At 37.1% G+C, this 23547-nt stretch overlaps 2 protein-coding genes across 3 annotated transcripts; one reads left to right on the top strand and one right to left on the bottom strand.

Moving 5' to 3' along the window:
- Positions 1-730: 730 nt before the first annotated feature.
- On the bottom strand, positions 731-4193 carry gamt (guanidinoacetate N-methyltransferase). The gene is made up of 7 exons (XM_077717134.1): positions 4060-4193; positions 3568-3934; positions 2257-2402; positions 2077-2140; positions 1937-2004; positions 1598-1708; positions 731-969 (listed from the first exon to the last, which is right to left on the bottom strand). Exons 2-7 carry the CDS (start codon positions 3752-3754, stop codon positions 829-831), a joined length of 717 nt encoding a protein of 238 aa, XP_077573260.1. The 5' UTR covers positions 3755-3934; positions 4060-4193; the 3' UTR covers positions 731-828.
- A 3989-nt stretch (positions 4194-8182) lies between these two features.
- Positions 8183-23528, top strand: dazap1 (DAZ associated protein 1). Of its 2 annotated transcripts, none has more exons than XM_077717732.1 (12): positions 8183-8356; positions 9780-9820; positions 11107-11273; positions 11628-11693; positions 12952-13056; positions 13230-13278; positions 17178-17260; positions 20513-20660; positions 20810-20842; positions 21209-21358; positions 21905-22069; positions 23317-23528. In XM_077717732.1, the coding sequence occupies exons 1-12, from the start codon at positions 8325-8327 to the stop codon at positions 23481-23483; spliced, it is 1206 nt and encodes a 401-aa protein (XP_077573858.1). In that variant the 5' UTR covers positions 8183-8324; the 3' UTR covers positions 23484-23528. The 2 variants fall into 2 exon arrangements, with proteins under 2 accessions (XP_077573858.1, XP_077573857.1); XM_077717731.1 differs by having other exon boundaries at positions 8184-8356; positions 12949-13056.
- The last annotated feature ends 19 nt before the right edge of the window (positions 23529-23547 follow it).

Raw genomic sequence — 23547 nt, 5'->3', positions numbered from 1 at the left:
ACCGAAATGCAAATTTTACAATATTACACGCTCACTAGATAGCACTTAGTTTAATGTTAGATCGAGCGGAATCAAAAACATAACTTGCATCTCATCACTTTTTGTTTTCAGTGCTACAAGGTGCTTTTTTAAAAGATAATCTTTCAGATTCCACAGCAAAGAAACCAAAGTCTCATGTCTTATGTCTAGCATGGTTCTTTGGTTTGTCAATATGCGCCAGTATAAAATTCCATTGATATACAGCTCTGGGAAAAAAAGTTAAAACGCTGCTGCCACCTTGTCAGATTCTCAGCTTTTGCTAATGATATTCATTTGCTGATTACCATATAATCAGAAAAGGAAATCCCCAAAATATATTTTCTTCTTTTTGGCCTCATTCTTTTTGCTAAAGATTTTATGCAACTGTCTGTCTACTGATTTTAATCATTTGCTTTACACTCATGGTGTACATGTTTTGTTCCACATTTGCTGGTTAATTTTGTACCAAGCTTTGCACACATTTCTATACTCATAGATTTCCCACTCAACTTTTCTATCCATCTAATAACAAATTTCATAATGTTACCATGTTCATGTGGCTTATATTGTCCCAACATTAACTACCTTTAGTTGACTGGTGCTTGAATTGAGTCAACTGCAAGTTTAATTTGCCTAATTAAGTAATCACTGTGTGGTATTAAAACTGCAGTTTTTCCACACATAAAATGAAAAATCTAATGAACCAAAGAAATAGCTGGTATAGACTTATTTTATTGAAAGGGGTCAAGGAGGGTCAGGTAAGGCACAGTGGAGTGTAAAAAAAAAAAGGTTACAGCAGTATTTTGTACTTTACTCTTTGATAATGGTGGGGGTGATCATCTTATGGAACGAGTAGTATTTGCACTCAGTGGGAGGTACAATGTCCATGGTGGTAGTGCTTATCTTTGCTTTCTTGAAGCCGGCTTCCAGCAGATGAGGTACCTGGGAATCCTGAAATGGTTAACAGGCTGTCAGTACGTTGCGACTGCGTTTATCAATAACCTTGAACTCATTGCAGCAAGTTTTACGTAACTTTGCTCTGAACTCAGATCACCTAAATCCTTCATAGGGATCATAGATAATCTGACATACAGGACCAGAACAAATGATAGATTACCATGACAGTTATCAGGAGTGAATGTTTACCCTTTTTAGTAGTCAATTGTAATGGTCAGGGTCTCAGCTCGTCGGCTGTCAGGTTCTTTACATACACAATCAAAAGTGAACTTTGACTTGCTTTTGCTTTACAGTTACTGACATGTGTTTCGAAGATAGACGTGGCATGTTAATCTTTATGATATTTTAAATGGTATATCCACTTATGGATAACAGCTCTCAGCAAGCCACAAAATTTCTTGAGTCTACAGTAGTATTTTCTTTTATTTAATCTTTTCGTTCTCAGTTGACCAGTCAATAGACAGCAGTCACTTATTTGACCCTTGACACCTGAACTAATCCTAACCCTGCCACCCCAATGAAAGTTTGTTAAAAATGTTTAAAATTAGAGCAAGCGTTTGGTGTTTCTCACCAAAACAGGTTATGTACATTACGAGTTATATTTAATGGGAAAAAAATTGACCTGAAACATGGTGTCAATGTTGTCATATTTGCCCTTGAGCAAATCACCCCAGGATGTCAGGTTGCAGTAGGTCAGGATTCCACCAGGCTTAAGCAATCGGTGAGCGTGACCCTACAGAAGTAAAAAGAGCAATTAGCTAAAACACATTGTTATGTATAAAGTTAAAATAACTTTTTATTGTGTCAATTCTGATTGTCTACATAGCCTCGTATTAAATAGCTTATGATTCAAGGCCCATAAATCACATTTGCTAAACAAAGTTATCTTTTTGCACTCACAACTACTACATTCAAAGCCCCCAAATAATGCAGTTATTTGATACCTAAATGGGGTACCAACCTTGATAAAGTCAAATTGGTGAGTGTGCCATGTTTCCTCAGACAGAGGGTATGTGTCATACAGAATACCTAAAAGTGACAGAAAATGCAATTATATGGGCTGTTTACCACAATTTCTCTGCAATAGTTGTGATTTCATACCATCAAAGTGGTTGTCTGGCAGAGTAGGGACGACGTCCTCCCAGAGACCCTTGAGTGGGACAACCTATATCAAGCCCCGCCCCCCAAAAGTTAATCAGTTACATCTTTACGTGTCACGGCAAGAGGAGTAAACCTATAGACCAAGCTTCTAAAAATCCTTTTGAGTTGAGTTCTATGAACCTTATGTGGTTGAGACTTGGCCCATTCCTCCAATCTGGCAAAGACGCCATCATTGCACTCGATGATCCAGTGTTCCTCAATGGGGAATGACTCCACTTTAGTGGCAGCAATGGCCATGCCGAAACCAATCTCCAAAACCCGACCGCCTGAAAAAAACCAAAACACCCACCGAAAATACTGTCAGATCATAAATATAAGCACACAGATGGGGTTTTAATTGAAACATTGTTTTTACATGAAAAAATAGCCAATGCTAGAGAAACAGAAATGGTTGTTGCATTGATTTAAAAATTTTTTTTTATGTCTTACAGTTAAAGGAACCTGAGTGATTAGGTTATGGCTAGAAAGCTTATTGGGTTTCAGGAATATAAATAGACGAGAGTAGTGGCTTGAAATTTGTTGCTGGGTTCCTTGTGATTTATTAGCCTTCATTTACAGTCGTAGAGGTGATTTCAGTAAAACTGCTCTTAAAATGGCATTTTTTTTTGGGAAGTGACACAAACTCAACTTATACAAATACATTGTGTAAATCAACTCTCGCAATAATATTCTTCACATGCATGTCATGCAAACCATTTTCATTTTTCGGGTAAGTACGTATGCAAGTGAAGCAATCCAACTTTTTGAAAACAATGCCGGAAAAATTGCAGCCCTGACACTTGTCCTCATTTGTGTGTATTTTCACAAAAAGCAAGGATGAGTTGAGCTAACTTGCCCCTGCAGACAACTTGGCCAAATTCCATGACAGCTGCTCTCTCTGTCCACCCCTGACCCCCGCTTATGTTAAGTCAGCATAAAGAACAACTGCATCCATATTATACACCACTGTATTAGTAAGTGCTCTCCAAATATTTAATATTTAAGAAAATGTGTTGGAGGTGATTTCTTATTTCAGCTCTCTGCGTCCGTTGCTTTGTTTGTGTAAAGCACTGCAAGATACATTTTGCTGAATAAAAAGTGCAATATAAATACTAATAAATATTTATGCTACCCTTTAAAACAGTTACTTCCTAACATAGGCAATCTGGCTTAACTAATGAGCAATTCATACTGATTTCAACTAAAAAAGCACCGTTAAAGTCATGTCATATGAAACTACATGACTAAATCTAGGGACTAAAAAAAAGATAAAAAGTAAATAATTACTGGCCAAGTAGTTCAAAAGATAGTAAAAACATTAATGACAAATAACACCACAAGAGTGCTTTAGTTTGAAGAGACTGCATGCAGTACAATACAAGCATTCTCCAAAGTTTGAGCCAAACAATGCTTGTCAGATAATGGAACATTTCCTCACTCCCCAACTTTTACCTTTGGAGGCTGCCACTGTTGCCAAGGAGTGCATGTAGGGGGTCTCCCAGCGCTCCATCACGGGCTTGCCCATAATCTCCAAGTGTGTGTCAGCTTCATTGTAGCCGGCATTGGCACCATGCCATGAAGATTTGCAGGTCTCACCCTTGGTGAAAATAGGCTGATCGGCTGAAGCGGAGGTGCTCATTCTGTTCCTTGGAACTGGTTGGGCCTGAATGTGCCTGCTCACCGAATGGGGACGAATGACAAGAGAGCCCGGGTTTATATTGGCTCTGGAATGCTGACGCGAAGGCACAGAGGTCAAAGGCACAAGCGAAGAGCTGTGGTCACTCAGTTCTGAGATTGTCTCGCCTTAAGATGTGTCACTCTGTTGAATAATTTTTACAAATGTGAATAAAAAAAAAGAAAAGTGAAACAAATGCCTCATGCATTATGGACTAAGTGAAAAGTTGAGTGATCATTTTAAACATGTGTAAAAAAAACTGATCATACCTATACAATATGAACTTGTTTACATATGTGGTGAGCAGATCCTCTTCACTATTGCAATGAAGGCAGTGGAAGTTTCGACTGGTGAGCCTCTTAAGAGTTTGCATTTGTTCCTTGTGCTTGACTGGGTTCTCCCTAGAACACAATGAAGATTTTGAGAAAAACAGTGCAAATTGCTATACGACTGCATATGCATAATCTTCTGTCCAATCGATGACTAAAACGGTCACTCCCTATTTTCAAGTACTTACGATTGTGAACTACTTTAGACAACAAATGGATATGATTAGGTGTTTAGTGCGTTTTAATTTAATATTCAAGCACTAGGGCCTGGCAACAACTGCTAAAGACCCATGGGAACTGCATTGACTGATTTTCAAGGAACTCTTGTGGAATGGAAGACAGAAGTTTTTAGTTCTCAGATTCTTGCAAAGTGTGTGTTTTAACAAAGAAGATTTGCATAAAAAGTTGCAATTAATTACTGTTGTCGAGTCAGATAATACTGATATTATATCTGCAGTTCTGAGATCTAGGGTTCAATCCTGGGATCGGGTTTTCTTCACATGTTTGGAGTTTGTATGTAGTACTTGTTCCTGAGTGGGTGTTCTCCTGGGATTTATACAGTCTATACAGTAGTACTACAACTTAGGAATGTTTCTACATATGAAATATCTGTTACAAAAAAAATGCAAGTTGCAAATTACTCTTCCAAGCTACGAAGATAAGATCCAAGTTACAAAATCCCCCAAAACATCACTATATTTCCTTTAAAATCCTGTATTGTTTTATTTTGAAATTGTGGCAGTACCATTGCACCCTCCTTGACAATCTCCCTACACTCCGCTGACCTTGTCATTATTTTAATTTCATTAATTTTTTGAGTGTAGTTAAAGCAACTTTGTTCTTTTTTTAATTACAGGTGGGAATGAAATAAATGAATATTATTCATGCATAATTAACTGCTAAATTGTTTTGAATTCAGAATTTCAAGTTGTTTAGCTGCGTGTTTACGTGGTCATGCTTTGTCAGATTTTACCCAGCCTCTTGCCCATAGTTACCCGGCTTAGCCTCTAGCACCCTCGTTAAGGATAAGCGGTACAGAAGCTGGATAGTTGTTTTTATTTGGAAAAGGTTCAAGTGATCCAGACCACTTTTTGGAATTGCGTCGTATTATGTCATATATCATTTGCTTTGTAAGTGAGTGTGACATGCGTGACTGTGATGCGGTTGTCTTCGTGATGTGTGTGTGGTACATAGTCTTTGTCATGTTCATATGAGCATGGAGGATTTGCGCATCATCATGTTTCTGATGAAAATGTCCGAGGCTAGGATAACACTGTTTAGTAAATGCATGGAAAATGCTCTTATAATAATTCCAACATATCTCTTGGTTCATTATTCTTCATCGCTATTTGATGGACTTCAAAATGACAAAGTTTGTCTGTGTGGTGTTGAATGAAGCGTGTAAGATCCAATTTTGCGTGCATAGATAAGTTGTGAAATCATGTTATGATATTAGGTTTTATTATTGGGTTATAGGGAAACTCGTTGTATTTTTTGCCCATAACATTGTTCAAATATAGTATTTCCAATCGCACCCCCGTTCCCAAAATGACCTTGTCTTGCAAGCCACAGACACATTGAAAAAAGAACCATTGAAATCTCAGTTGTATCTGATCATCTGATATCATCCAACAATGACTTTTAACGTTCACCTCTTTCAGAGGCTTAGCGATCTACTTTGGCATGATTTAACTATGCGAAGCAGAATGGTAATGAATATGTATGTCTCTGTTAATTCTTATACTTTACAGTGTGCATATTAACATAATTATGGTTGGGGTCTCAAGAAGAAGAACATAGATGATATTAGTGAACTGCTCTACATTATATATCTATATCATGTACATATTTTGAGGATAGACTGTTTGAATTCCAACCCTCAGTATGCAAAAATAATGAACATGGCTTGATTTGAGAACATAAACATTGCAGGTATTGATCCGGTAACAAATAATTATATAGCTTGCTGAACAAAAACACAACTCTATAAATGTTTAGATTTATGTACCAAAATGAGCCACCATAGAAGGAAAAGTATTGCTTAGATTTTTCTTTTCAAACCGCCACAAAATCTGAATGTCAAAATGAGTGAAGGTCCTATTTAACATAAACATTTAAGCCTTTCCCTTGTGCAATATTACGCGCAACACAATAGGAGTATAATGGACTAAAGAGATCATATCGTCCTCTTAACGTGACCTCTACTACCGTTACCTATCATGCACTTCAATTACATTAGGCAAGGCTGAGTAGGGTTTACTCCTCACTGAGGGTCCTCATGCAGACAAGGTTTTACTTCCACCTACCTCGCTTACCACACAGCTTTTGTATAATAATGGAAGAGCTCAAAATCATGCTTTTCTATTGACGTAGGTGCAAAACCCCATTGCAGTTTTTACCATTCGACTTTACATACACAGCTAATTGAGTAAAAAAATGTCAAAACTAAATGAAGTTAGCATTGATTATAATATATTAATAATGTACTCTATGGCTACTCATGTAAAAAAGTTAGTCTTAACTGAGAATTTTTGATTTTACGGTTGCTCGGTCTTCTAACATGCAGCGAATGTAAATGATTCTTCCTATTCAGTCTTCCAAATTCCTGAAAATAAAGACACCCCTCGGAATTCTGCCAGTGTGACTGTGACTTCAAGGGCACCCCCAAAGAATGTGGCTGAGTTTATTGAGGCAGCAAATCAGGGACAACCTTTGTTGGCCCAGGGGACTTATTTTACCTGAGAAAAATGTTATGGCAAACCACCAAATTACAAAAGAAAAAAGGAAAACTCTAAAAAAGTATCATTTATGAAAGAAAGACCACCTTAACGGAATTTCCTTATACACACTAGAGTCATTCTGTGCTGGTTTAATTTAACATAAAGCTGATTTAAATAGATTATTAATCTTTCTAACACAATTGGGGGTCATTTAAAGGGACACTTCAGCAGACACATCTACAGAATTTAAGACCTCATTGTGGATCTTATTTTTCCCCATTTTGAGACTTCATTAAACTAATTTTGCATTTTTTTGCATCCAGATTTGTATGGTTTGATCCCTATTCCAATGAATTAATTTATCAATGCTGTCCCTTTAATTCTTGTGCTTGTCACAATATTTGTTTGTATAATTACATCTGTATTTTGACTAACACAATACCCAAATTGCCTATCCTTGGTGGCCTGACATAGATAGATGAAGATATATTTGCAAAAGTGCCAATAATCCATTTGCTAATTAACAATGACCCAAACACCAATCACAAAAGATACGTTTTAACAAATGACAATGTTTGCTCCTATGACCCTTCCAATCAATAGTGACATTTTCCTGCAGGGCCTCTTTGTGTGTGTTTATATTCTATTACTTGCAGCCTTCCAGAATGGGGGACAAATAGCTTTCCTCAGGATTGGTTACAAATCCAGGTCGGTCCACCTGTGTGGAGTTTGCATGTTCACTCTGGCCCGGTGTGGGTTTTCTTTGGGTACTCCAGTTTCCTCCCACATTCCAAAGTGAGGATAAAGCGGTTCAGAAAATGAGATCAGAGTCCTATGTATTCTATGTACATTATAGCCACCAATCCATTGGTTTGTGGGCCCCCTCTAGTGATACATAAACGAATTACACCTAGAAAATAGAGTTCAGTTGTATTGAACATTTATTTTGTAGGAACGGGGGTGCTAGAGGCTATCCCAGCCAACTATGGGCATTATTTCAGTGCCAAAATAATTTGGATTATTTCCCCTTATTCATTCCGACAGTATGCCTGTAAATCACTGGGTGTTGTTTTCACCATAGTGAATAATCGCTGCCAAACCTCCCAGTCCAAACAGATTGGACGTCTATCACCGTAAAATGTAACTAAGAAGTTAATTTGCCATTGAATGCCAGTTTGACACTCGAGAATAAGCGATCTTGCTCATTGTAAGTGATGAGGCTCAAGATGCGTAAAGTGAATTTCTTGGGAATTTGGATTATTAGTATCCTTCGAATCATTAGGAGAGCAGTAAAGCGATGGAATTGCGGTGGTGGTGGATGAGTGTTCCTTTAAAGGCGGTGCATTCTGCAGTGTCGTCATTGCGCAGAGCAGTTTTGAACCAAAAAGCGGAGTGACCTTCCTTCGCTCTCAGTCTTGAGAGGGGCAGCACTCAAGCGAGAAGCCGACCACTGCTCACGCAGCCCCGCCGCCCGCATCCTCCGAAATGAACAACCATTTAGTCGGCGATGAAATCGGGTAAGATCCGTCCCACGCGGAAGTGTTATTACACGGGAACCTGAGAGCCCAAGTCTCGAACTCTGCTACCGGGCTCGTTTGACAGCTAGCGTTCTCAAACGAGCTACGTTAGCGAGAACGCTAACGCACGCCAATAAAGGCAAAAAAAGTGCCATTTTACGCTGGAAGTCTTGCGGGGGACAACCCAAGCGGAAAGGCTCCACCTCGGCGTTGGCTTTTGTCAAATTGTTTGTTATGACAAGGTGCAAAAGTGGCACGGTATCCACTTATGCCGGTTCTCTGCTTTGGGGCTAGCCTAGCTGACGTTTGCCAGCGTAGACCAATTATGACCGGCCGGACTGACTTGGACATAAGAGGACACTTAGCGGGCATCGCATCGTTTTTTTCCCGGTCGTCCTCCACGGATGCCACGGTCGTCAAGTGTGTTTTCGACGCTATATAGCTTACGTGATGAGGTGTCCGTGAAGTTGCAGCATCCGCGGAAAGCGCTCTGAACCCCGGCAGCATCTCTCTAACTGGGACCGCTCCGACTGGATGCAGCCGGCTCCAGCCTGTGTCATTTCTATATCTTTTTGGATAAACTGTACTAGGAACACTATTATTCGAAATGTAATATGACACACATACACATTGTACACTCATCTGCACTTCAGTGCATTTACTGAACTTCTATCTCCGACTGTAATGCACATTTTATAACAGGAGTAGGGAATTTAATGCTCGGAAGCCACATGTGGCTCCATTGATGGGTGTATATGGCTCTTTGGTTACCTGTGAGGTCAAATGTGGAAACTGCTGGGAAGAGCTGAGTCCCAAACACACCAATAGGAGTGTCATGCCAGCACTAGCACCGTTTTAATCATATTATTTTCCATTAAATTCTTCTACCTGCATGCTCTCATTGATTTGCATAGATTAGAAACAGTGTAAAAATGTTTTCAAAGGAATGAAGTTTTTTTTACTTTAAAAGAGGTGAAATGACTAAATAAGGCAGACATTTTCATGTATTTTGACGTCTGAATTCTGGGTTTGACTCTGAAGGAATAATATTTTAAAATATGAATTGTTTATGGCTCTCCATCATAAAGATTCCCGACCCGTTTTGTGGCTATACTATCGCACACAGTTGACCGTTTACAATTGTTTGCCTAACTGTATGTAGCTGTACCATTTACCCCTGTTGTGGCTTACTGTTTTGAGAGATCTATTTAACTATTAGCTATTAAATATTCTACCAAAAAGTGACTTTTTTTACACTTGCGCACGCTACACTTGTGGACCTTTCTTGTCACATTGACTGTGTAATACACCTGTATTTTACACTGTGCACCTGACCCACATACATTTAAGTATTTGAAAATTTACACAGTTTTTCCTGACATTACTTTGGCATTTATAGTGTTTTGTGTGCTCTTTTTTGTAGAAAATTATTTGTTGGTGGGCTGGACTGGAGCACAACACAAGGTATGTGTCATGAATGTCATTCTCTTTTAAAGGGCCAATAGTATGCAACACTTTGTGATTACATAGCAATTTGTCTCCAGGACAAAGTGGCACACTTTCATTCATTCATCTTCCATACTGCGCATCCTTGTAAGGGTTGCGGGGGTTGCTGGAGCTTATCCCAGCTGACTTTTGGGGAAAGGCAGACGGCACCTTAGACTGGTCGCCAGTCAGCCGCAGAGAAACAGATGACCATTCGCACTCACAATCATACTGCCACCAGTGGGAATTGAGTCCAAGCCTGCCCACACCAAGTCAGGTGAGGGATCCACTACACTATTAGGTGGATAAGTGGCACACGAAAGAGATTCTGGCATCTATTTTTTTGCAGGTTAAGCAAACATAGAGAGAATTGGAATATTTTTCTAGGAAACTGAAAAGAAAGAATGGCTTGTTGAAAAAAATGGTGCTTTTTGAAAAAGTGTTTTGTTTAATACAATCCAAAACCGGACTGCTGTGTTAGTAATGTTGCATTGCAGAAGCTTTGTTCATTATCAATGAAAAAAGAAGCAGACAAAATTTTGGTCCGTGTCACACCAGAACTTTTATGTGCATAAGAGAAATTCGAATGTTTAGTTTCGGGCTAATTTACATGTCATTTTGTAAAGGTTAGCTCCTTTGGTCTTGTTACACAACATCCTTAGAGAGAAGTTAGTCTAGTCTAGTCTGTGCCTAGCTTTTCCTTGGTGCTTTCTTTTTTTGACCACTGTATATTTATGTACGTGTGTGTCTTTTTCGGCACTGTACGATAAAGATCACAAACTCGGACGGCACCGTGGAACTCGACTTGTTCCCTTAGCATATCCCCCAGGGCTTCCAAAGCAAAGAGAAGAGCAATTACAGACTCTTCATTTGTTGAAACTTGCTCACTTAGTCAGAATAGGTGTGTGCTGGCATCTCAGGGCTGTGGCGTCTGTTGTGCTAGGTGATAAGGGAAATTTTAATAGATCAGGCTTTTAGGAATTTTGTATACATAGCGTCTCATTTTTCATATTTTGTTGTACTTCTGTTTTGTTTGCATTGACGATACTTAATTGAATGAATAAATAAATAATAATTTACTTCTAATTTTCCTCAAGGTAGTTCCCTGAACTTTGTTTATGATGTAAAAAGCAGCCGTACACATTTATATCTTCAGCTCCTGCAGGAGGGAAACAGGGATGATTCATGTCTCATTGCATGCTTGCATTGTTTTGGTGTTGTGCTTTATCATTATTTTCATCTTTTTATCTTTTTTATCCCCACAGAAACCCTGAGAAACTACTTTTCACAATATGGGGAAGTGGTGGATTGTGTTATAATGAAGGACAAAACAACTAATCAGTCGCGAGGCTTTGGTTTTGTCAAATTCAAAGACCCCAATTGTGTACGGACAGTGCTGGAGACAAAGCCACATAATTTAGATGGCAGAAATGTAAGTATTACATCCAAAAGTACTCCTAAAATGAGTGCATCTAATAAGAAATATTAAGTATGTTGCAACCAGTTAAATTGTATTTGATTATTCACAGTAGCTAAATGACTAAGTATGAATACTTATGGGTGTTCTGGAGTATACATGATACTGAAAACATATACATATTGGCTTGCCTTACAAGACTTACCTGTTCAAAGTCAAATTAATCAAATTGTCGGTTCACATTATAATTCTGACTGTGTATAAACACCGTTATTTTCATGTACTCTGAATGCAGGCCCTTTCAAACAAATGTGAAAGGCCTTTGACCTGCTCTGTTGATGGTTAAAACTTTACTCTTTATGCTCTTAGATTGACCCAAAGCCATGTACTCCTCGAGGAATGCAACCTGAAAAATCTCGAACTAAGGAAGGATGGGTAAGGAAAATCTGTTTTTTTTTCATCTTGTTTTTCAATATTAGGTATTTAGTCTGGAATACGGAAAGACTCATAATGAATATTACATAGTACTGATTATAGTAAATCACACATTCTGCAGCTGAAATGTATTTCACAAAATTTGTCCAGACCATTGCATTTGTTTGTCAATGGTCACCGGTGCATTTGTGCTCATTCTCGTACTTGGTCTTGAATAAATAATCAGATACTAGAACACCTTATATGTGCTTGGAATTCATCTAATCAACCGATTCATGACACACCCAGTTGAGGTTTGAAGTGAAACTAACTAAAAATAGGACTTGTACTATGTACTTGCAATTTAGATGTCTTTCTTTCATATGTGACTCTCGGAAGCTCAGGGATTAGAATTGATTGGCATCATAATGTTTTTTTTACATTAACTTTATGATTGTATTTGTAATTTGCGGTAGACTGCAGTTTGTTTTGAATACTCAGGTCAATTAAATAAAATTGGTCACATTTGAAATACGGCATTAATATATTTCAGTGCACTTAGATAGCAAATCTTTTAGATATTAGAATCAAATTCAGTCATGTTCAATATTTGTTAAAAGTTTCCCCCTTTATCTACTGGTAGTATGCGACGGAAATAGTCCAACATTATCATTAAGTTCAAAGAAGAAACTGGCCTATGACTGCAACATGAAAATTATTTTCTCGATTGGAAAGCTTCATATACCTGAATTTACAATTATATTATAACTCCCCTGTAGTAGTGAAGATAAGTGCAATGCTGTGTCATCATTGACATAAAAAAATGTTCAGTTGTTCCCCTATTCATGAAACATTGACATGTTATCCCATTGAATAGCAGATAATTAATTGTCTTTTGTCACATACTGTATCTGTCTTCAAGCACGGGCTTTGAATGTCAGAGGCCATTGTGAACGAGGCCCTCGAGGTCGTCACCGTTTTACTGGCTAAGCAATAGATGCATTTGATTAAACTCTTTGTTGTAGAAGCCGCCTCCAGCCTTTACAGTTAGAGTGCAGCGCAGTGCGATTGTGAAGGGAGTGAGTGGAGGAAACCATGTTCCCTGATCTGTGCAGACTAGTGTTTGCATTGACATGACACGTTAAGAATTATACCCCAGGGCAAGAGGAGAACCTAATTTCCTCTGCACTGCCTGAATAGATGACGGCTAAGCGGCCCTTCCCAGAGGGATCCTTTAACAGGCACTGTAATCCATACACTCCTTGTTTTCTTTCAGAAGGGCAGCAAAGCTGATAGCAATAAATCAAAGAAGATATTTGTAGGTGGAATCCCCCATAACTGTGGCGAGCCTGAACTCAGGGACTATTTCAATAGGTTCGGAGTGGTGAGTATTGTTAATGATGTCATCATCTATTCATGTTTGATGTCGGGAATAGTATTTGAGCCCACTGATTGATACTTTAGTTATAATAAAACAACATATCATAAAAATTATATAATTTGATTAGTTGTCTGCATTTCTAAATGGTCCTGTTTCCTTTTTTTCCCCAATTCAAGGTCACAGAGGTGGTAATGATCTATGATGCAGAGAAGCAGAGGCCCCGAGGTAAAAGCTGATCTTGTTTTCAACCCTCCTTCCATTCATACCTTGCCATATTAAATCTAAAGACAAATTATTCTGGCCCAAAGAGAAACAAAACCATTTGGCTGTCGAATTGACAGTCATTTTAACCACTGCAGCTCATGATTTGTTTTCTTGCACTCCAATCTAGTCATCCCATGTTGTTATCATGTACACAAAACAGAAAGTATACAATTTGGCATTGAATTCAAAAGACATTAAAATGTATTTCCAAAATAATTTTATGCCTTTCTTGGACCGATTTGTTTGATTACTATTTTTTTATTCAATTATTCTACACATGCCAAAAAAATGCGAATTTGAACATTTTGATTAAAAACCATCTCAATATTCCTCAAAAAATCATAATCACAAACTTCTTTATACAACTCCAATTCCAATGAATTTAGGATGTTGCGTTAAATCCTTAAAAATAAAATACATTGATTGTTTATTCTATATTCAATTGAATGCACTGCAAAGACAAGATACTTGATGTTCAAACAAATTAACTGCATGCAGTAATTTGTATACATTCTCTGAAACTTTTGGGGAAAATTGTGCACCGCAGATGACAAAATTGCAAAATTATTTGCAATTGTATATTTAGGAACATTGTACTTAACATTTTTGACTATTTACTCATGCACTTTTTCACAAAAAGGGTAACCATGTCCCATTTTTGCTTGATTGAGCAATTCAGGGAAACTTCTTTCATAGCAAATCCATACCTGTCAACCTCGAACCATTTGTGATCTTACCAAATTTTGTTTTCGCCCTTACATATATGTATAAATACATGGAAAATCTTACCACTTTACTTTTTTGTAAAAAATCACGAACAACAAGTAGAAAATGCCAGAAACAGCTGATCAAATGAAAGTAAACATAAACAAGGGAACAGGAAACGGAAATCACATGGTGAAAGTGTTACAAAACGAAATGTTTATCATGATCTTTTTTTTTTAGCCAATCAGAGGCGCCGGTACATATATCACTTGGCAGACATGCGTTTCCGGGAAGAAACAATGGCGGATGGTGAAAAATGGCTAGAAAGTGCCTTAATTTATTTTTTTTTCTCAAAATCACCGTTTAGCGTACCATTTTCATGTGTACAGCGTACCAATATAAAAATGGGCTTTCAGTTGTACCAATTACGGCGAGAACGTACCAGTTGACAGGTATGCAAATCATGGCATCCACCTGCTACCAATTAAGCTGTTTTAGTTCTAAAATTCCAAGTTGATTTATATTTTTTTGCAAAAAAAGTTTAGCAGTTTGAACATTAAAATATCTCTGTAGAGTATTCAATTAAATATAGTTTAAACATGACTTGCCAATCACTGTTTTTTTTAAACTGTGTTATACACTATTTTACAATCTCTGAACACTGAAGGATTTACTGTTTCAACTCTGTTTTGACGTGTTGAAAGGAAAATCGTAATGAGAACCACATATAGTTCACATAAAAGAAAACATTCCAGAGTTTGGATCACTCTAATGAGACAATTTAGGAGATATCTTAAGTAGTCAGTGACTCATTTTCTAATTTAGATCAATTCTAGGGGAAAAAAAGATGCCCAAAATTCATACAAGTCCTTACCAGCTGCTTTGGGAGGCAAAGCAACAAAAAAAAATGAGTCATACAAGGCGGCCAGATGGTTACAGTGCAAAAGGCAATGACAACAATTTGAGTTCTGGGCAATATGTCCTTCACAGGGTCCTTAATAATGAAGGTGATAATGTATATTCCACAAGAATAAGGGTGTATTGATTTGCTATGCAAACAAGCAACCTTACTAACTCAGTGACGCCAATAACCAATATCGAATCAAATATTGTGAACCCGTACTATAATAATTATATGATTATGCCAATAATACCTAATTAATGAATTTTGGTTTTATATCATGTGATGAGCAGACATCACCTCAATAATGCCTATATTTTATTATTTGATAAGCTCAATGTAGTAATTAATGAAATCAAGGTAAAATATTTATGATTACTGGTAAATCCAATATTATCCGAGTGACTCTTTTAGTAAGAATGCCTAACTGGGAATCCAACCTGCCACCGGCAATGTTGGTGTCAGTCTCTGCCCACTGCGCTCTAGTCACATCTGTTTTGTCTACATTTGTCCTATATAGCAACGATGTTGTGACCAGTGACCCACAATGTGTCCCATGTTGCTCCTCCTTCATTCCGTTTGCTCTCTGTTGGGAAAAACACAGAATAGTTTGTCATTGGAATTTAATATGAGGAATGTAACAATTAACATCATTGCACAATCTATTAGCGTAACTTTACAACATTCAAATCATAAGATGTCTAGTCTTGCAATAAGTTTCCTTCCCCTTGATTTTGCATATGAATGATAAAATGCTCCCTTAAATGGCATAGTATGTTTTCCCATATCTAGAATGCAAGTATTGTTTGTAAGTGAGCCCTCTCTATTTTTCTTTCCTCTGTCCCCCCTTCTTCTTGTGAATTGTTTGAATGTGATTAACTGTGTCTTTTTAAGATTTGTCTTTTCTCCTTTAGGTTACTGTACATTGACTGGTACCACAGAGGTACAGGCCAATATCTTTAAAACTGCCCAAATGCTCAATTGGTTTTTGGGGTGTACACAAAGTCGTGTCCTTTGTGAACTGGGGTGAGGGTCTTCTATTCTGATATGTTAGCTACTGCATCTAATCAATAAATAGCGAGCAAAAACACAAATATTATTTCATTCTGTTTAAAGCAGTTATATAAATAGAAAATATCTTTAAACATACTGTATATTTGACTCTTGTAACAGAATTGGATAACTTTATTCATTCCGTATTTGGGAAATTTCATAATGTTACAACAAAAAATGTCCAATTTATTAGTGTAACGTCATTACCAAGTGTTATTTTTTTTAAAATATTCATAGCATGGTTCTAAATTCATATTTAGGACAGGACGTTGACAGATGCTATTAATATCAATAGGTCACACATCTTGGGGATGCTTGGCTGTAGGTCTCTAAAAATTGATGTCTCCTAGGACGTTAATTGGATTAGGTTAGGTCCCCTAGTAGAGATGTGTACTCAACCTACTTCTGCCATAGTGGAAATTTATTCAAATTGAAAGTAGATCAATGTCGCACTTTGAAAGCTATTTTAGCAATTTCTCAAATATCTCTCACCCTTTTTATTTGGCGTAATTGGTGACCCTAATGCGTTTAAAATAAAGTTAAGTTTCTCTAGCATTTCCTTAACTTAGTTTTGTATGTTCCTGGTTGTCTTTGTATATGCCCCACAAAAACCTAAGAAAACATGTCATTTTTGGGGAGACCAATTATGGCCTAAGATCTTTGTGTTGCCATATGCAGTGTTTTATTGTTCAATTTTCGGCTTTTCCTGCCTGACTCAAAAGTCATATTATTAATTTGTTAAAGCTTGGAGAGAACATTCGTCATTCTACAGTTTATGTTCTTCACATCTTTGTAATGCTTTAACAATGGCTGCCACACATGTGCTCCAAAGCCATATAACTAGGACAATTTAAGTTGGTGTTTGGATGAAACTGCACCAAATATATGTATGTGTTGTCTTATGCTAGTATAAAATCTAAAGCATTGTGAATTCACTGATTATTTTCATAATTCATTATGTGAAGAATTATTCTAATGACACATAGTAATGTTTCCTCCAAACCACCAGGCTATATAGTATACAGGAGCCTTGGAGGTTGTGTTGCTTTGGGTTTGTGCGACATCATCCAAACCCCAGTAACACTTGCTCAATCTTGACACATCCTTACTCTGCCGAAGCCCAATACTGTTCTTCATCTTGTGTTGTCACAACCCCTCCTCCCCCTCCTGCTACCTTGATTCACTCTTGGTCGTTGGCTAGGTTTTGGATTTATTACTTTCGAGGCTGAACAATCAGTGGACCAGGCTGTCAACATGCATTTTCACGACATCATGGGCAAAAAAGTGTGTAGATGTAGTTTTATTTTAACCTTCAGATAAAACAGAGGCTTGGGCGATTGACTTTACAAAACATTTCAATAAGCTGTAGGATGTTTGACTCATCTTTGGCTTTTTACACACACACAGTGATTAGTTTGATGCTCAACACAAGCATTTTCTCTATATCCTTATTAATGCCAATATATATTTTTTTATTTCAGATCTTTTCACCCAAGGCTCTGTTTAAAAGTGACCACTCCTGTAGGATGCAATTACTAAGTTTATCCAGCAATTTCATTCCCAAAAGTATTTGATTTTACCCCCCAAAATCTACATTTTTGTATTTTTGAGCATACATGATTGTTTTGAAAAAAATTCAACCAAATTCATCCACAACTCACTGAATTCTAATGAGTAATTCACCTAAAGGATTGGTCCAATCACTTCTGTTTATTTGGATTTTGTTGGTATTTGGTTGGCAGGTCACTATCACGTCAACATATTCTCTTATTTTTATATAAAAATATTTATATATATATAAAACAGTGACCTCAATCAAAGAATCTCCATACTGTGTCCATTTACCTCCCAAATATAAAATGTGTTCATTTCTTTGAAGTCATTGTCGAGAAAGCCGACAGTAAAAAATAAAATACAATTTAACGTCACATTGGTGCCAAATAGAATGTGTTCAGTTTTGATAAATTAATGAACAAATCTATCTTAAATGTGTAGTTAAGATTAGGGTAAAGCAGTAGTACAATAGTTATTATATCCTCAGATTCCTTTTAAATTGACTCAATCTTTTTACATATATTATGAATGACCAACTCACAGTGGACACTCACATTGTCTTCATTAAAACATCACATTCTCATTCTATCCATGCTGAGTCTAATCTAATTGATAGCCAAACCAGTAAATTCTCCAGTTAGACAACCCTCTTGACTTTGCCCTGATTTTCCAGGCTGGCATCAAGGCTCCACTTAATCCATTGTTCTTGACTTGACATTACCTTCCACTGGAACTTGAGGGAGTTTGGGAGGTATGCATTCCAAAATTAGAAAATGGAGCACATCAAACTGAGGTACAAATCCCAATTCTGCTGTTGGGGACTTAGCTCAAGTCATGGTATCCATCACACGAAGCTGTGATGCCCATGGGATAAAGCACTGTGGTAGCTGCCGGCGGCAGCGGGGGCCACTACCAGACATGCACGTAATTAGGTCGACAGAGAGAAAAAAGAAAAGAGGGTGGGGTTGCCAGCAACACCTTTAAAGCTGGGTTGAATTTGTGATTCATTTTCCTCCTGCAAGGTGACCCCAATAACTCAAACCCTCAGTCTATTTCTGGTTGGTCCCCCTTAGTCTTTGCCCGTTTCCTTGAGCTGTTTAACTGGTTGCTGCTGTCTTGTCATGCAGGTTTTATAATTCAAAAATGGCCTGTGGCTAAAGGCACGGAATCTATTGTACAGGCTCTTAAAACAAAACACATAATATACAAATAATGAATGTTAATGAGTGGAAAGGGACAGAATATTTTATGAGTTGAAAGTGAAATGCCGATTTGAATGGACCTTTTCATCTTTTATAGAATTCCACAAATGTACAAAACGAGAAAAAGATTCATTGTTGGTTTTGGAGTGATATTGATAGCTAGCTATACAGAAACTTTCAAAATTTGATTGTCGGATGTACCCGAGCTATAGTGTGCCGGAGTTCTTAAGATTTTTACACACTATGGGTAACGGTAAACTAGTCCGGGACCAATACAAGATGTCGGAACTCTATCATTCTGACATACTGCCTCCAGAAAGTTGGACTGGCGCTTTGTCAGGTTTTGCTCCCTTGTCAGAGTTTGCTACTGAAGCTTTTTCAGATAGATCTGTGTCTATATCAATTTTTTTGCTACTCATTGATGCCACTGTTTTCCTATATTTAAGTGAGTTATAGTTGTAATCATGTTAACACAATAACATTAGTAACTGAATAAATGTCTTGCTTGTTTATGGAGATGCACATTTTGATAGTTGCAATTCACCTATCAAAAACGTCTATTAGTACTCAATACATGTAAGAGATTGATGACATTCCCCTCAATAGCACTGTGTCCCCTGTGACCGTAATCGCAGCTACTTTGATGCGTTTTTAATCGTTGCTTTTCTGCAGCGATGTATTTTGGTGGTTCCATAGGACCCTGTCAGATAAATCGTGATGATTGCTCCACTCATTGATGTTTGAGAGTTTCTGGACAAAGGGAGCAAAAAATGGAGGGTGTAACACACATAACGTATACATGCATTCAGAGAACTGCAAAGTAGCAATTTCTGATGGGTAGACAAGCACTCTTGTCCCACAAGAATGCCACAATGTTTCTCATTTTAAGGAGGAAGGGGAAACCATAAAAGACATTTACTAGCTTTGACAATCAGCAAGCATGCTATGTTGTAAATTCACCCCCTTACCCCTGTACAATCGAGTAATACATAAGTATTCACGACTACACAGTGAATGAATTTACATTACTCAAATAATGTCACTATGTAATGAACAAAATGACTAGCAAACAACCAATCAGATGTCGAGGGCATTAAATAAATCTTAATCTCAGCAGAGTCAGGTTGTTTTTTTGTACAACTCAGAAATTAAAACATTTATTGGCGTCGATTTTCCTTTTGAATATTTTTACTTTATTGACACAGTATGAAGATTCAGTTTTATACTTCAAATGTATATTTTATTCTTTCTGCATGTTTACTTTGTTATTATGTTGCAATTGAGATACAATTATATCTCTACATCCATCCCCAGTTAAATGTATTCTAAAGAGAATAAATTGAGATTCCTCATATGCATTAGATGGAAAAAGGTAAGTTGGAACTTTATACTAGTGTATAATCATTTTGATAGAAGGCAGTTCATTGTAAAATAATCTATGTTTCTCAGGTACATTATTCTTAAATGTTAGACATTTTTTAAGTTACACAGTTTTTGCACAATGTGGCATTTTCATTCCAAGATACATCAAATTGGCACTTTTTTTCATTTATTTTCTAGTACCTGATACACATAGCACTACTTGTCTCCTGGTTACACAATAATATTGATTGAAGACTTCAATCCTTGCTATCGTCCTAAAGTGAAACCATTTAAATTGGCAACAAACAATGTGATAAAAGTCTTAAAATTTTCAATTAGGATGGATATGACTAGGTGGGGGAGAATATGGGCCCTTTGCAGGCATTACCAAATGTGCCCTCCTTGTCCTTTTGTCCAGGTTGAAGTAAAAAAGGCAGAACCCCGAGACAATAAAGCTCCTGGCCAGCTTGGCCCAGGCCAATGGGCACCCAGAAGCATCTTGAGTGCAACCAATGGGTGGCCAGCAGCACCTGTCCAGGGTTGGCAGCAGCCATATGGGCCACAAGGTGAGTACCTTAGTGGAGTTACAACTACTTTCTTTAAAAACATTGTAGTTTGAGTGTCACTTTACAGGCTCAACTGGATTTTGATTTTCAAATGACAATTTTCTCCTTTTTCTAAACCACTTTTTCTTAAATATATTTTTTCCCTAAAGGCATTTGGGTTTCCACCACTGGCCAACCAATAGGTAGGACCGCAACATCTGACTTTTACATAAGGACAGTTTTACTACATAATGGTATACTAATTAATTCAAATGTGTGAATACCACAGGCTCATTGGTAATTGTACATTTTTAATTTACAAGCAGTTACTTCTTTGGCAATTCTGAGAAATTAATGGTAGTTCCTATTAAAACGGGATAAAGCTAAATGTTCTGTTACTTTTTGGGCACATTGCAATGGATGAACCATCTTAGAAAGGATACTATAACATATACATATGTAATTCTCAGTGTTATTGTTATGCCAGTAATTGTTAACTGACAGCACAATTGCTTGGTTGGACTTAATAAGGAACGTGCCTTTTGAAATGTTGTTTTCTAATTGATCAGGTGGTTATGGACCTACGTTAACAGCTGGTCGGGGAACCCCCGTCCAGCCTCCTTCACCTTTTAGTGCATTCCTAGTTACCACCCCAGCAGGCAGCTTTGCTACACCTCAGGCCTACACTTCACAGGGCTTCAGCACAGGACCTCAATTTGGTGAGTGATTCTAACATCATTATCATCATTTAGTTGGATGAGTATTTGAAATAACAATATACAATAGAGGAAGAACAACTTGTGGAATGGAGGTTGAAGTATACTATATGAGCACTGTGCATATTCTATTTATGTCTAGGTTGGTGGATCGACAGCTTGCTGGTTACCAGGAAATTACTTTTTAGTTGTTTTAGAGTTTTAAGAGTTTTTTTTTTTTGATTGTGTGGTTTCTTCGAGCAGTTGCGATTGAAGTTTCGACTGCTGGCAAAACCGATTGCCGAGCAATTAGAAATTTATGGAAGCAGTTGTCCACTCTGGCACATTTTGCAAGAGTTCAGTCGTGTCTTGTAAATGACAACAGTTGTCAAAGGTAGGTCACAAAGTGGAAAGAACCAGATTAACACAATGCAAGAGCAGTGCTGAACTTGAAAGTTTGGTTTTGACAATGCACACTAAGCTGCCATTGACAATTAATGAGGGGACTGATGCTCAAATCAAAATCATTAGAAAAAGGTTATTAAGAATATCATTTTATTTTTGGAACAGGTTACACTTTTGGCACTCCTCAACCAGAACAGTATGTTCAGACAGTTCCTCCTCCACCTACTACTCCAGGAACGGCAACACTGGGCTTTGCCCCCACCAGTACACCAACTCAGGACTTGAGCAAAACTTCCACTGGACAGCCTGACTTTCCATATAGCCAGTATGGTAAGAAACCTACAGCATTGTGGATATTTTTAGTCTCAAATTAAGTTATTTAAACCCATTTTTTTTGCTATTGACAGCTGTTGATAAATCTATTTTCGCTGGGAATGCATGTGTACAATCATTTGCTGCTATGTCAGCCATAATAGATATGTTTCTCCTTGTAATATGGTGATAGTGTTGCGATTTCATTGTACCCTGCACAAAGTCAAAATACCCTTTCTCAGATATAGCAAAGCAGCCCTAAAATGTGACAAAGCCTTCTCTACAGTAGGATTCTTCATAAACACTGTGGATTTAGCAAAGAGCAATAGTCTATTCAAACATTTTCTTTCAACAGTACCCAAGGTAGAAGTTTCATGTTATGCAGTTCAGTTACATAATCTTTGCTGGATAATCGATACGTATGGTCTTTCCACTGACCTGCCTACCTCACTCTGTCTCAAGTTTCCCATTACTCATTGTGTTTTGTATCACCTATGTGTATTTCTTTTTAAATACTAATATTGATCAGTAATTATATATATATATATATATATATATATATATATATATATATATATATATATATATATATATATATATATATATATATATATATATATATATATATATATATATATATATATATATATATATATATATATATATATATATATATATATATATATATATATATATATATATATATATATATATATATATATATATATATATATATATATATATATATATATATATATATATATATATATATATATATATATATATATATAAGGCATTCTGTAAAATGTACACAATTACAGTACACTCGGTCAAAGTGTATTTTTTTTTCTCTTGTATTAATTTACTGTACTTTCACTACATAGTGTTTGGTTTCATGTATTTGTGTTTATGACCTAGAAAATGTTGTCATATATAATCAGCAAGATTTAGTTTCTTTACAGGCTGCTTAGTCCTTTGTTTACTGGGGTTTCTGTCGGTGAGTCTAGCCCTCTTTTCAATGTGACTGTGCCACCAAGTGTCCCAGTAGTGGAATGTTACACTGAATAGCCAGGATGATTAATGCCCTTTTCAGTATTTTTTTCCTCCCCTTGAATATGCATAAATAATTGAAGCTCATTAATCATTAAGGATTATGGCAATAATAGTAAGAATATACAAAAGGTATGATTTTTTTTTAATGGCTCTCTGCACTTGTCAGTATTAAATTAATCTTAATCACCCGGAAATATTCTCATCCACTACAGCCTATGCTCAGGACCTGACTGCATTCAGCCACACCTTTGCAGACCCTAATCAGACGACACCCTCATATGGCCCAGTGCAGGCCGCCACTGTCCCACAGACTGTCGCCAGCACATTTGGAAGAGGGCAGAACCACAACGTACAAGGCTTCCACCCGTATCGACGTTGACTGTCACTTTGGGAGAGGGATATTATGTCAAATTCTCAACAAAAATAATCTCGGGGTGGGGGGG

The sequence above is a fragment of the Stigmatopora nigra genome, chromosome 5 (genome assembly GCF_051989575.1).
Source record: "Stigmatopora nigra isolate UIUO_SnigA chromosome 5, RoL_Snig_1.1, whole genome shotgun sequence".
Classification (NCBI taxonomy): Eukaryota; Metazoa; Chordata; class Actinopteri; order Syngnathiformes; family Syngnathidae; genus Stigmatopora; species Stigmatopora nigra.
The sequence above is the reverse complement of the archived record's forward strand: the minus strand, read 5'-3'. Positions and strand labels throughout refer to the sequence as shown.

Coding starts and splice junctions, on each gene's coding strand:
- gamt (XM_077717134.1), bottom strand. CDS start 3,754: ATGAGCACCTCCGCTTCAGCCGATCAGCCTATTTTCACCAAGGGTGAG. Junction 2,403..3,567: donor AACAGTGGCAGCCTCCAAAG/GTAAAAGTTGGG, acceptor GGTTTTTTTCAG/GCGGTCGGGTTTTGGAGATT. Junction 970..1,597: donor ACATTGACACCATGTTTCAG/GTCAATTTTTTT, acceptor TAACCATTTCAG/GATTCCCAGGTACCTCATCT.
- dazap1 (XM_077717731.1), top strand. CDS start 8,325: ATGAACAACCATTTAGTCGGCGATGAAATCGG. Junction 9,821..11,106: donor GGACTGGAGCACAACACAAG/GTATGTGTCATG, acceptor TTATCCCCACAG/AAACCCTGAGAAACTACTTT. Junction 13,279..17,177: donor AGAGAAGCAGAGGCCCCGAG/GTAAAAGCTGAT, acceptor GTCGTTGGCTAG/GTTTTGGATTTATTACTTTC.